Raw genomic sequence first — 13841 nt, 5'->3', positions numbered from 1 at the left:
TAAAGAAATTTAAAAAAATAAAATTAAAAAAAAAATATAAAAAATAAAAACAGAAAAAAAATAAAATTAAAAAAAAATATAAAAAAATAAAAACAGAAAAAAATAAAAAATAAATAAAAATAAAATTTAAAAATTTGAAAAAAATTATATAAATTTAAAGAAATTCAAAAAAAATTAAAAATTTAAAATAAAAATCGAAAAAAATTAAAAATATTTTTAAAAAAATTGGAAAAATTAAAAAAATTAAAAAGATCAAAAAAATAAAAAGATTAAAAAAATTAAAAAGATTAAAAAAAATGGTAAAAAAAATAAAAATTTAAAAAAAAATAAAAATCAAAAAAAATAGCTAAATAAATTTAAAAAAAAAAAAAAAAATAAACATTAAGCAATTTGAACGCGTTTTTGAATTTTTGAGTTTTAAAATTTTCGATTTTTTGACTTTTTGAATTGTCAAATATTAAAATTTTTGAATTTTTATAATTTTTAAATTTTTAAATTTTCAAATTTTCATATTTTCAAATTTTATTTTTTTTAATTTTTGAATTTTTGAATTTTTGAATCATAGGTACACAAGAGCAGACTTACAAAAATCTCCAAAACACGCATTCAAAACTTTACCCCGGCTTGCCAGTACTTGTCGGGTATCAGAAAATGAGTACCCGACAGGCACTGACACATATTTTTCTTCTACAGATGAACTTGAGATCAAATTTGATACCTGCTTTAACTTTCGACATTTTCGAAAAATGAAATTCTTTGAAATTTTCAATAGAATTAAATAGTTTAATAAACTTCTAGCATTTCTAGGCATGAATCAACACATAATTATTGATTTTGAAGGTAAACGAGAGCAAAAAATGATAAAAACCCGCGGTGGGCTTGTTTCGGTGGCAAATTTGCTACCCTAGCGGTGGGGATGACGGAGTTTTTTCAAGGCGGCAAACTTGATCTCGGTATTCATGAGCCGGGTGCAAATTTGATTTGTACCCCAGCGCTGGAGATGCCCTTACTCTCTGATCAATTTGGTGGCTTGGAATAAGTTGTAGGTATTGATGAAGATTATTCAGAAAAAAATAATAACTTATGGTATGTCAATTTTTCAAACCACAATTTTTTTTTCAAAAATGCTTTTTTTTGTTTTTAAGAGTTTGTATGCTTTTTTTTAAACAAATAAGTCACTCTTTTTTGTTTTATGTTTGTCAAGCTTTGTATTTATTGTTTTTAAATTAATTTAAAGCAGTCCGAAATCAACATTCCAGGATTTTGTATACATCTTGGCCATAACTGACAGACATAAAAAACATCATATTTTGTTTTAAAACTTGGAAAAATGTGTTCAAATCGCCTCGTATTTCAATTTAAATCATAGTTATGAGTCCTACAAATAACGTTCTGTATTCATATTGATCCAGGAAGTCGTATTTTTTCATTGGCAGCATGTTAATGCCTGAACTGCCGTTCTAAGCATAATTGTCCCATGTAATTTTTTGACGATTTTGACCTTTTGACATTTTTAAGTTTAGTTTGTCGTATTCTTTTCGAGAAACCCATAAAATCTAGTACTTTGTTCGGAAACTAATCAAAAACAACACCAAGTCTGTTTGTCCCATCGTTACACTTCTACGCATAATTGTCCCACCAAGTATTTTCTTTCACGAAATCATTTGTTATACGCAGCATTGTGTCTTGTTTACGTACTGTATAGCAAGAGGGTCATAAATAAGAGTGATAAACTACTAACTGGGGCGATTGGGGACACATAGGGCGAATAAGAACCCACGGGACAATAATGCGTAGAAACACAGAAATCGATCGAAAAATTTCAATCGCATTTTTCTCAGTTGCACTTTTTTGAACATGGGACAATTATGCGTAGAACGGCAGTGAAATTCAAACGAATTTATCACTTACACCACTGTTTTAGCTACTGCCAGCATTTTATATGTTGACAGGTAAACCTTTTTATAACACTTTATAACAGCAATTTACAAGCAAAATCTATAGTTTTCATTGATTTGGACTATGTGACGTGAGCGCCTTGACCAAGAAATTTATTTTAATTTAATCACATTTTTTTAATTTTGCCAGGGTTCGTTCAAAAATTACGTCCAAAGATAAGGGGAGGGGTGGGGGGGGGGGGTTTCTAGGATTTGTGACAGCCCATGTTAAAGGTGTAGGAAAAGTGCGTGACAGGGGGAGGGGGTCTGAAATCCCGAAAATCTCTGGCCGTAATATTTGTACAAACCCTCATCTTTTTTTAATTAGTTTATTTTCATGAGTAGTTTTTGAAGTGTTTTTTCAGAAAATATTCTGATATTTTATTTAAAGTGTTTAAAGAAAGTAGGTGACTCTGACTTCTGAATACTGTTAAACGGACTGTGATTTAAAACTATAAAAAAGCACAATATTTTATTTTTAAAACATATAAAACAACAAATTCAACGTTTATTACCATCGTCAACATCTACTAATACATTCAAACGATAACATATATTTCGATTTCCGTTTTTTAGTTTTTCTCCGGTCTAAGATATCGTCATTCTAAAACAGATAATTATGCCCGCAACAGTTACACCAACGTTACACCAATAACACGATTTAATGTTAACTTTCGGTTCATGTCGCCCTGGCTTCTGTAATTCCAGTCGTGATGATGAGGTTACATTTTAAAATCTGTTTAGTTTAAACCGCAGTTCCATTCACATAGTCGTAGTTCGGCTGCTGCTGTTGCTGCTTCTGCTGTTGCTGGCAGGTGCTGTTCAGGAACAGCTGCGAGTGTGACTTGCGCCGTTCGCACTCGATCCGGTCCAGGTCGAACACGGGAGAGAATTTCCCCGTGAAAGGTGCGGGAGGAGCTGCAAAGAATGCCACCGGATGATGGTGCGGATGTTGGATGCGGGCGTACTGCAGGGGTGGTGGCGGGGGTTGGTACGAGGTTAGATCGCCGTAACTGCGATGGGTTTGAGCGGGGGGCGTTCGGACGGCGTACTCCACGTAGGACGGGGAGGACGGAACGTGGAGGTACTTTTGCTGCATGGAGATAAAGTCGGTGGTAGACTTTGGTATGATCTTGGGCCAGGGCGGTTGGGAGTGGCGATGGTAAGGATTGTGAGGGGATACCGTTGTGTCCAGGTCGTTTTGCGAAGAGTTCAATCTAGAAAGGTAAATTCTTGTAGAAGTGGTTGCTTTCTGTTGCGGTTCGCACTGGTACAAACCTAACCGGTTCCAGTAATCCACTGGCAGAAATCCGACGGTTCCAACCACCAGAGTCTACCAAGTCGTCCATACTGCTGAATCCACCACGATCGTCCTCCACGGTTTGATGCTCGTCCAGCATTCGGTGGTTCTTCTTCAGAAAATTCCTCGGCAGCGTTTGTCTCATATCGTACGTAAATCTCTGTCCTATTCCTTCGCCTGTTGGCTTGGCATGAACCTGATCCAACGAGTTATCCGATCTTATCCGTTGTCTCCTTTCAAGTGTCCCACCACGATCACCAGCCCCGTCCATCATTGAGTTCCTCCTTTTACGCTTAAACTTGTCGTCGTCACTATTGTTGCCCTCAATTACAAACACGTTCTGAAATCCATCCGCCCCCTTACCATCGTCCTCAATGTAGTAGATATTCTTCGGCTTCGGTCTCGGCCCCACCTTCTTGCAAAACTCATTGAACAGCTTCTCCTTGGACAACTCCCGCGTCAAATACTGCTTCGAAATCCCGCAAATATTCTTCAAATTTTCCTCACTTCTACCCTCGATATCCGTGCAGGTCGAGACACTCCGAGTCAACCGACCCGACACAACCTCCCCCCTGGACGGTGCCGAAATGTCCTCCTCCTCCGGTGGCGACGAGCTCGTCGCCGTGCTCTTCATTTCCGGTGCCGGTTCCGTGTACAGCTCGTTCAAGCTCTTGACCAGGCTCTGGCGCTGACGAAACCGATGAACCGCACAATCGTCCCCACTGAAGTAGAACCTTCCCGGGACGTACGTTCCACGCTGGGATTTGGCCGCCGGTTCCGGAACCACCGCCGATGGAACGTTGTAGTAGTTCCCGCTCAAACTCTGGTACGTGGGATAAGTCTGCGAGCGGTTCAGTTCCAGCTGGTGCAGGTTCGAGTAGATTAGCACGTTCAGCACGCCAGACAGCTCGGTGATGATGAACCCGAACACGTACAGCAGGAAGCTCTGGCCGTAGCGGAAGCTGAACATGGGGGCCTGCAGGGAGGATCGGGGACGCAGCTTGGAGCCGATTTCGGCTTTTAGAATCGATATGAACATTATGAGTCCGATGAGCATGAGGAGTCCTGCAAATGGAAGGATACTTGTAACATATAAAAAAAATCTCGATCTATTTTGAAAAGCTCTAAATAACCAAGATCCTCCATCTTCCTTTCTTACAATAAATGTATGGAGGCGCTTGGTTTCTTAGAATGATATATCGTAGCATTTAAATTAAAAATAAAATATAATTCTATCAATTGCAACGGCTTCAGGACGCCCAATTCTAGAAAACTATGACAAAAAATCAGCCGGTATTGATGTTTACTAAAAATTTTAGCTGTTCTTTTCTTTGTATTTTTTTATTCGGATGAGATTTTGTCCAATATTTTGCAGTCAATATGAATTTGGCATGGTGTAAATTGCTGTCTAAAGTGTCCTTGATGGTGTACACACAATAACCACAGACAATTGGCGTTGGACAGCTACTCGAGTGGGGATTGCCGTTCAAGAGCCAAACGACATGCGACACCTAGTGTTGAGTAGCAGAATAGAGCGAAGAATGTCGATTGAAATTTCCGCCCTTTGATGCGAATTCTGTTTTGTTAAATTCCAGCGTTCAAAACAACTTTTGAGAAAAATTCGAGCTGATACTTTGTTAACTTTTGATGCTCTATCATTTTAAACAATATTATTTTTTCAAAATTATTTTATTTTCAAATTTTTTTATTGCGTTAATTTAAAAAGGGCAAAAAGTTTACACTCGTACTAATTGAATTTTTTCTCAAAAGTTGTTCTAAGAGCTGTAAATTCAATTTTAAGTTTGCATTCCTATGTAACCGAACAGCGAAAATTTGAATCGTCATTCTTCGATGCTTTGCGCCATCTGTCGGAATTTTTGAGCTTTTAATCGCAATGTTCCGCTCTCCAGCTTTCACAGGGTTCCCTTTCGGCATGCTAATTTACGCGTCGCGGAACAACAGTCTCACCACTCTTGACGCTAACCTAACCATTGGTTACAAAACAATCATTTTTAGCAGTTTATTCAAGAATCAAAACAAAGCCAATCACAAACTAAATTGAGTCAGCATTGAGCGACATAGCCCAATCGGTCTCTCCAAGCCATTCGCTGTACTATCCGATTGGAGTGAGAGAGAGAGGGAGAGCAAAAGAGAGAGGGTTTTCAGAAACGATTGGTGTGGAAGTGATCAAACTTGTTTTCAATTAGGTATATTTAAAAAAAAATTTGGATGCAAAAATTTGCAATGGTTTTCGATACACTTTTGTCCATTTAGATTGTTTAGTGTTTAGTCCTCTTATAATGTTAGGCTTGATTAAAAAAAACATTTCAGAGATGTTGCAACAATCGTGCAAGTTGTAAAAAGCTCTCCACACACAAGCATTACAAAACTTGTTGAAAAGTTTGCAACCAACTGCTCGATCAACTATGTCAGAAAGGATATGTTGCAAATTATCTCAGCGTTTCGTAAATATTTTTCGCGGCGCACTTTTCATTTATAAAATATTTTTATTCAGCAATTCCATTTGAAAATGAAAAGAGCCTAAACCAAAAAAAAAGTTCTTCGATCGAACTCAAAAATTTTCTGGGGGTTCCTTGGCCAAAATAATTAGCCCCGTATTGTTTTTGTTAAGCCATTAGGGTGACCTACATCGTGCTAAGATGGTTCGAAAAATGGCAATTTTCGTCATTTTTCGCAAAAACCACTGTTTTCAACAAATCATATATCCGCGACATTTCATCCGCTTTTAGCTGTCTTAGACGCAAAAAAGAGATGATTAGTTAGCAGGCCTGCCCAACGTACGGCCCGCGGGCCGGATCCGGCCCGTGAAGCCATTTCATCCGGCCCGCGACGGTTTTTCAAAATAGTTCTATGACCGACCATTAGGGCTGTTCATGAAATATGGAATAAATAAATTGATTGTCTTCATTTAAAAAATAAGCTTGAGATCATATTTTATCATATTATAACAACATGCTTCGTGTTTGAATTTAATTCTTTTAAATTCTAAATCGATATTTTTAAACTAAAAATGCAAGAAAACAATGTTATCAATTTCGTAAAGTAGTGAAATTTTTGAAAAAAAAAACCTGGATTGTTGTCTAAAAATGTACAAAAAGTCACTATATTTAAATTTCATTCAGTTTTTACTTTGTTTACTAAAAACTGAAGTTTTTCCTATTTTCTATTTTTTGAAATAAATAAGTAATCAAAAACTAATGAATTTTTCCAGAACATCTTTTTAGTGATCAAGTTTTTTTTTAAATCTTAAAAAAGAAAATAATTTATACTAAAAATAGATCGCTGCAAATATTTTTAAAAATTTTAAAAAATGTCTCAAAATGAGTCAAGAAATTAGGAAGCAAAAAATATGTTTTTTCATAAAAAAAAAATGTGATTGATTTTTCAACTTTTATCAAATATCAGTTACGGCCCGCGACTGCTTCAAAAAAATCAGACCTGGCCCGCATGGCCAAAAGGTTGGGCACACCTGAGTTAGGGTATTTGGGAAAATAGTAAGAAGTTTCAAAAATCTAGCTTTACATTTGAATAAGCCGTATGAAAACTTAAAATGGCGTTTTGACCATGTCTGGACCAAAGAGCCTATGTCTGGAAATATTTTTATCGGATTCCTCGGAAAATTTTACATATCATATAAAAAAAATTGGCGGTGTTGAACCGTACGTTTCCGAGATATGATCTTTTTTGAAAATAAAAACTGACGAAAATGACGAAAACGAGTATCGGTATCAAATGTTGTGTATTTCAATTACAAAAATTTTTATAGCCAAACATGTATGCAGCCACAGTTGGGCATCGCCATCCTAGAGAATAAAGAACACGATCTGGTAGAATAAAGGTACTGTGAACGAACCCAGAGGATTAATCCCGTGATTGGCCAGAGCGTTTTTCTCATGGGTTCATTTTCAAAACAGTTCATCAGCAAAAAAAAGTGCCGTTATCGAGACTCGAACCCAAACCCTTTGACATATCGAATCGCGCCTTTGCCGTATAGGCCACCAAAGTTCGATGACTTTGAGATGGTCATTTGCCAATATAAGCCACTCAAAGGGATGAACTGTTTAAATGCACAAATGAACACAATTTCGTGGTGGTTAACTCGCGAGAGGTGGGTGTTTTTGTAAAAAAAAAGTTGTTTTTTTTTTCTCGTTTTCGTCATTTTCTTGTTTTTGCGCGTGGTGCGTCGAAAAACTCAGTTTTTATTTTCAAAAAATCATACCATGGAAACGTACGGTTAGACATCGCCAATTTTTTTGATATAATATGTGAAATTTTCCGAGGAATCCGATAAAAATATTTTCAGACAAAGGCTCTTTGGCCTAGACACGGTCTAAGCGACATGTTATGTTTTCATACGACTTTTTAAAATATTAAGCTAAATGTTTGAAACTTCTTATTATTTTTACATGAAGCCTATCTAAAATCCTTTCGTTTGCGCTCAAGACAACTTAAAATCGGATGAAATGCCGCGGAGATATGATTTTTCGAAAAAAAAAAGTACGGGTCTAATTATTTTGACCAAGGAACCCCCAGAAATATTTGAGTCCGATTGGAGAACTTTTTTTCGGTTTAGGCTCTTTTCAAATGGAATTGCTGTATTGCAAATTGCAAAAACTGAACTTTTTTTAGTATATAATTTTCAATCGAATTAGGCATCATTTGGGGTCCAAAAAGCTCTAGTGAAAATTTCGAAGTTGGTGCAGACATGTTTTTTTTTTTAATTCAAGCGGATCACGATGCAACTTATCAATAAAAGAATAAAAACAGAAATTAGGTCATTTTTGATAACAAATTTTAAATATTTCAATCAAATCAAGATTATGTTTTCATTTAAAAATTATTATAAAATAATGTTTGAACATATGTTCGATAATTTCCAATATTCATATTTCAAAAATCATAACTCCGGTACCAAATTTGGCACCATTCGAATATCAAGTGTAAGGGATGTCCTTAAATATATTTTAAAAAAAATGAAAACAAAAAACAACTTTTTTTCTATGGAAAGTCCTATTCGAGCAATTCCAGCTCAAATCAGGAATTTTTCTGGTACTTTTGTACCCGACCCTCTCCGATTCCAATGAAACTTTGTAGACATGTTAGCCTAGGCCTATATAAGCCATTTTTGTGTATATGGAGCCAATAGTACTCGAAAACAACATTTGAGAAGGGCGTTAGGTATTTAAATATTTTTGTATTTTGCAATTTAAAAATTACTGTATCTCGAAGCCGTTGCATCGTACCAAAAAGTGGTCAAAAACAAACTTGTAGGAAATTGGGCGGGCTTTCTGAAAAAAATACACTGAAACAAAAATGGGGGATGAGATTTTTTGATTTTTAAGTCTAAAACTTAAATTTAGAGGTGATGTCACGATTTTTTTTCGTTCAAAATTTTTGAGGAAATTGCCTAAAATGTTACTAAAAGACTGATGAAAAATACAGGAAGGTATGTCTCTCCTAAAAAAAATACAAAAATCATTTATTAAAACTTTTTTTTGAAAAGTGGTCTAAACGTCAAAATTTTTAAAAACCGGTAGTGGGAATCGATTCCGCAGACAATTTTACATAAATGTCTCAATATGGCCATTGTCCTATGTTCAATCCTTGGGAAGATACAGTGGTTTTTAGAATAAAAATGTTGAAAAAAACAGACTTGGTTTTTCAGTCTCGTAAATATTTTTACCGGAAAGCTCGTCCAATTTCCCATAAGTTTGCCTGGGACAGCTTTTTGATTTGACTCGTTTTGATATTTACGTAAGCAAATTTACTATCCAGGTTTCTACCACACTGAAAAAAATATTCTATTTTCAGTTATTAGCAATGTAATTAAGCTTATATCTGTAAGCCCTTACATCAAATTCAAATGCTGTCAAAGACAAACTTATGGGAAATTGAACGAGCTTTCCGGTAAAAATATTTACGAGACTGAAAAATCAAGTCTGTCATATAGAAATAGCTAAAAACCACAAAAAAAAAAACGTTTTTTCACCTTTTTTTTCTAAAAACCGCTGTATCATCCCAAGGATTGAACATAGGACAACGGTCAATATTGAGACTTTTATGTAAAATTGTCTGCGGAATCGATTCCTACTACCGGTTTTTATAAATTTTGACGTTAAGACCACTTTTCAAAAAACCAGTTTTAGTAAATGATTTTTGTATTTTTTTCAGGAGAGACATACCATTCTGCATTTTTCGTCAGTCTTTTGGTAACATCTTAGGCTATTTCCTCAAAAATTTTGAACGAAAAAAAATCGTGACATCACTTTTAAATTTAAGTTTTAGACTTAAAAATCAAAAAATCCCATAGAAGTGGCGTGTATTTTTGTTTCAGTGTATTTTTTTCAGAAAGCCCGTCCAATTTCCTACAAGATTGTCTTTGACCACTTTTTTATACGACGCAACGGCTTCGAGATTCAGTAATTTTTAAATTGCAAAATACAAAAATATTTAAATAACTTACGCCCTTCTCAAATGATATTTTCGAGTACTATTGGCTACATATACACAAAAATGGCTTATATAGGCCCAGGATAACATGTCTACAAAGTTTCATTGGAATCGGAGAGGGTCGGGTACAGAAGTACCAGAAAAATTCCTGATTTGAGCTGGAATTGCTCATTCATAACCTACAGATTTTCGAAAATTCACATGCTTTTTTTTATGACCAAACAGAAAAAAATAAGGGTAATATACATCAGGAAATGTATACATAGACAGATTTTGTGTCGAAAAAAAAGTGTAATATTACATCAGAAAATGATAAATTTTCATCAGTTTCAGATGAATATTCATCAGGTTCACATTTTTTCACATTTTTTACGTAATATTACTCAAAAAAAGAGGTAATATTCAACCTTCCAAATGTTCAACATTCCAAATTTCAACTTTTATTTGCTGTGGAATCCGCCAAATTGTATGAACACAGCAAAAAAAAGTTGAATTTTAGAATGTTGAAAATTTGGTAGGTTAAATATTACCTTTTGCCTTTCTTACTAAAGAAAGGTATAGGGTTTGCTTTTGGCTCCGACGCCAATTCAAGCTTCGCTCCCAAATCATTTCTCGAGAAATATTCATTCGAAAAATCTGCAAAAAATCATGGACGATCGATTTTCGACGCCCGGTCGATTGACAATGACAGAATTGGTCTACCTCCAATATCCGAATTTTGGCGCTTGATTTACTGTAGAGCACGCGTGACGTCCGTGTGTGGTAAAAAAAGTGCTCAATTTTGTGGTAGGGGGTTTCTCAGAGCCCACATTATGGATTTGAGCTCTCTTGGGCGCATTTGAAAGGGGATGTGCTGAACCTGAACCAGTTCCATACCAAATTTGAATTTATCCATTTTTTATGGGGACTCGGAGTGTGTTTTCACCAAATCAGGCGGTTTTCAAATGAAAATTCGGTCGAAAATTGAAGTATTGAAATCGTTTATTTGTCCAAAAAATTGCATTTTCCCAGCCCTACATCCTCCCAAATTTTCATCCATGTCGGTAATGTGGTTCTTGATTTACAGCTTGTGGACTAATTCACTGTGAGGGGGAAAAACCCCTAAAAAAGGTAAAAACCATTTTTCACCAAATGCCAAAACTATTCCTCTGGCATTTTATCTAATTTTTTTTCTCCACATCATAATCTAGACCATACTCGATGTTCTGAAACAAATTTGACCTCATTCGGATTTACCGTTCAGATTTTAGAAAATTTCCATTTTGCCTTTCTTACTAAAAAAGGTATAGGGTTTGCTTTTGGCTCCGACGCCAATTCAAGCTTCGTTCCCAAATCATTTCTCGAGAAATATTCATTCGAAAAATCTGCAAAAAATCATGGACGATCGATTTTCGACGCCCGGTCGATTGACAATGACAGAATTGGTCTACCTCCAATATCCGAATTTTGGCGCTTGATTTACTGTAGAGCACGCGTGACGTCCGTGTGTGGTAAAAAAGTGCTCAATTTTGTGGTAGGGGGTTTCTCAGAGCCCACATTATGGATTTGAGCTCTCTTGAGCGCATTTGAAAGGGGATGTGCTGAACCTGAACCAGTTCCATACCAAATTTGAATTTATCCATACCAAATTTGAACACATCCATTTTTCATCCATGTCGGTAATGTGGTTCTTGATTTACAGCTTGTGGACTAATTCACTGTGAGGGGGAAAAACCCCTAAAAAAGGTAAAAACCATTTTTCACCAAATGCCAAAACTATTCCTCTGGCATTTTATCTAATTTTTTTTCTCCACATCATAATCTAGACCATACTCGATGTTCTGAAACAAATTTGACCTCATTCGGATTTACCGTTCAGATTTTAGAAAATTTCCATTTTTGCCTTTCTTACTAAAGAAAGGTATAGGGTTTGCTTTTGGCTCCGACGCCAATTCAAGCTTCGTTCCCAAATCATTTCTCGAGAAATATTCATTCGAAAAATCTGCAAAAAATCATGGACGATCGATTTTCGACGCCCGGTCGATTGACAATGACAGAATTGGTCTACCTCCAATATCCGAATTTTGGCGCTTGATTTACTGTAGAGCACGCGTGACGTCCGTGTGTGGTAAAAAAGTGCTCAATTTTGTGGTAGGGGGTTTCTCAGAGCCCACATTATGGATTTGAGCTCTCTTGGGCGCATTTGAAAGGGGATGTGCTGAACCTGAACCAGTTCCATACCAAATTTGAATTTATCCATTTTTATGGGGACTCGGAGTGTGTTTTCACCAAATCAGGCGGTTTTCAAATGAAAATTCGGTCGAAAATTGAAGTATTGAAATCGTTTATTTGTCCAAAATTGCATTTTCCCAGCCCTACATCCTCCCAAATTTTCATCCATGTCGGTAATGTGGTTCTTGATTTACAGCTTGTGGACTAATTCACTGTGAGGGGGAAAAACCCCTAAAAAAGGTAAAAACCATTTTTCACCAAATGCCAAAACTATTCCTCTGGCATTTTATCTAATTTTTTTTCTCCACATCATAATCTAGACCATACTCGATGTTCTGAAACAAATTTGACCTCATTCGGATTTACCGTTCAGATTTTAGAAAATTTCCATTTTTGCCTTTCTTACTAAAGAAAGGTATAGGGTTTGCTTTTGGCTCCGACGCCAATTCAAGCTTCGTTCCCAAATCATTTCTCGAGAAATATTCATTCGAAAAATCTGCAAAAAATCATGGACGATCGATTTTCGACGCCCGGTCGATTGACAATGACAGAATTGGTCTACCTCCAATATCCGAATTTTGGCGCTTGATTTACTGTAGAGCACGCGTGACGTCCGTGTGTGGTAAAAAAGTGCTCAATTTTGTGGTAGGGGGTTTCTCAGAGCCCACATTATGGATTTGAGCTCTCTTGGGCGCATTTGAAAGGGGATGTGCTGAACCTGAACCAGTTCCATACCAAATTTGAATTTATCCATTTTTATGGGGACTCGGAGTGTGTTTTCACCAAATCAGGCGGTTTTCAAATGAAAATTCGGTCGAAAATTGAAGTATTGAAATCGTTTATTTGTCCAAAAAATTGCATTTTCCCAGCCCTACATCCTCCCAAATTTTCATCCATGTCGGTAATGTGGTTCTTGATTTACAGCTTGTGGACTAATTCACTGTGAGGGGGAAAAACCCCTAAAAAAGGTAAAAACCATTTTTCACCAAATGCCAAAACTATTCCTCTGGCATTTTATCTAATTTTTTTTCTCCACATCATAATCTAGACCATACTCGATGTTCTGAAACAAATTTGACCTCATTCGGATTTACCGTTCAGATTTTAGAAAATTTCCATTTTTGCCTTTCTTACTAAAGAAAGGTATAGGGTTTGCTTTTGGCTCCGACGCCAATTCAAGCTTCGTTCCCAAATCATTTCTCGAGAAATATTCATTCGAAAAATCTGCAAAAAACCATGGACGATCGATTTTCGACGCCCCGTCGACAAGTTGTCAAGTTGAGCTTCACATGCAGACGCGAGCAATGCTGGCGCGTATAGAGTTTTGATACTAGATTACCCCCTTTTAGTGCAAGTTGCTTTATCGATTGCTCGTTCATCACACATCGCCTATCATTATTTTCTATGCTAAGCTTCAGTGAACGCAAACTTGACGCAAGCAGCTATCTGTTCTGAAGCCTCATGCTCATTCTTTTGCCTTTCTTTTTTGTTTTGCTCATTCTCTGATCGAACTCTGAGCGAACGAATTTCTGGGAAACGTCTAAGCTTCCCATGTGCCAGTGACAACGCACATCGCGGGTTTGGTTTTCTAGCTTCGGTACTAGCCTTTTTGTGTATTAGTATTTTTGTTCATCGTACCTGGGACGGGACGGCTGGATAGAGTCTTCTTTTTGAGTGTTTACGTTTGTATTCTTCTTCTGTTTTTTGCAAGAAAATTTGTGTTCGAAAACAAATATCAAGCAATCTGTGATTCAGATAGCTTGACAATTCAAATTTTCTTGATGATGTTTTTCAACTCAGTGCTCAAGCATGCGGATGACTTTTTCTTTGGTTGAAATGTTGTTTAGTTTTTCCTCGCAGATTTTTTTTGAATTTGGCTGTTAAAATTTGCGGTTGGACGTGGGTGGAGAATCCTGAGTTTA

The 13841-nt window shown here is 36.3% G+C and overlaps 1 protein-coding gene across 1 annotated transcript in view; it reads right to left on the bottom strand.

The window, feature by feature from the left end:
• Positions 1 to 2444: 2444 nt before the first annotated feature.
• LOC6043563 overlaps positions 2445 to 13841 on the bottom strand; it is a 28904-nt gene continuing 17507 nt past the window's right edge. Inside the window, exons 5-6 of the mRNA XM_001859904.2 lie at positions 3216 to 4302; positions 2445 to 3154 (exon numbers count right to left, since the gene is read on the bottom strand). Coding sequence (XP_001859940.2) covers positions 2683 to 3154; positions 3216 to 4302 — 1559 coding nt within the window. The 3' untranslated portion in view covers positions 2445 to 2682. The remainder of the gene's footprint in view (positions 3155 to 3215; positions 4303 to 13841) is intronic.

Source organism: Culex quinquefasciatus, chromosome 3 (genome assembly GCF_015732765.1).
Source record: "Culex quinquefasciatus strain JHB chromosome 3, VPISU_Cqui_1.0_pri_paternal, whole genome shotgun sequence".
Lineage (NCBI taxonomy): Eukaryota > Metazoa > Arthropoda > Insecta > Diptera > Culicidae > Culex > Culex quinquefasciatus.
Note: the sequence above shows the minus strand (reverse complement) of the source record. Positions and strands in the feature narration are given on the sequence as shown.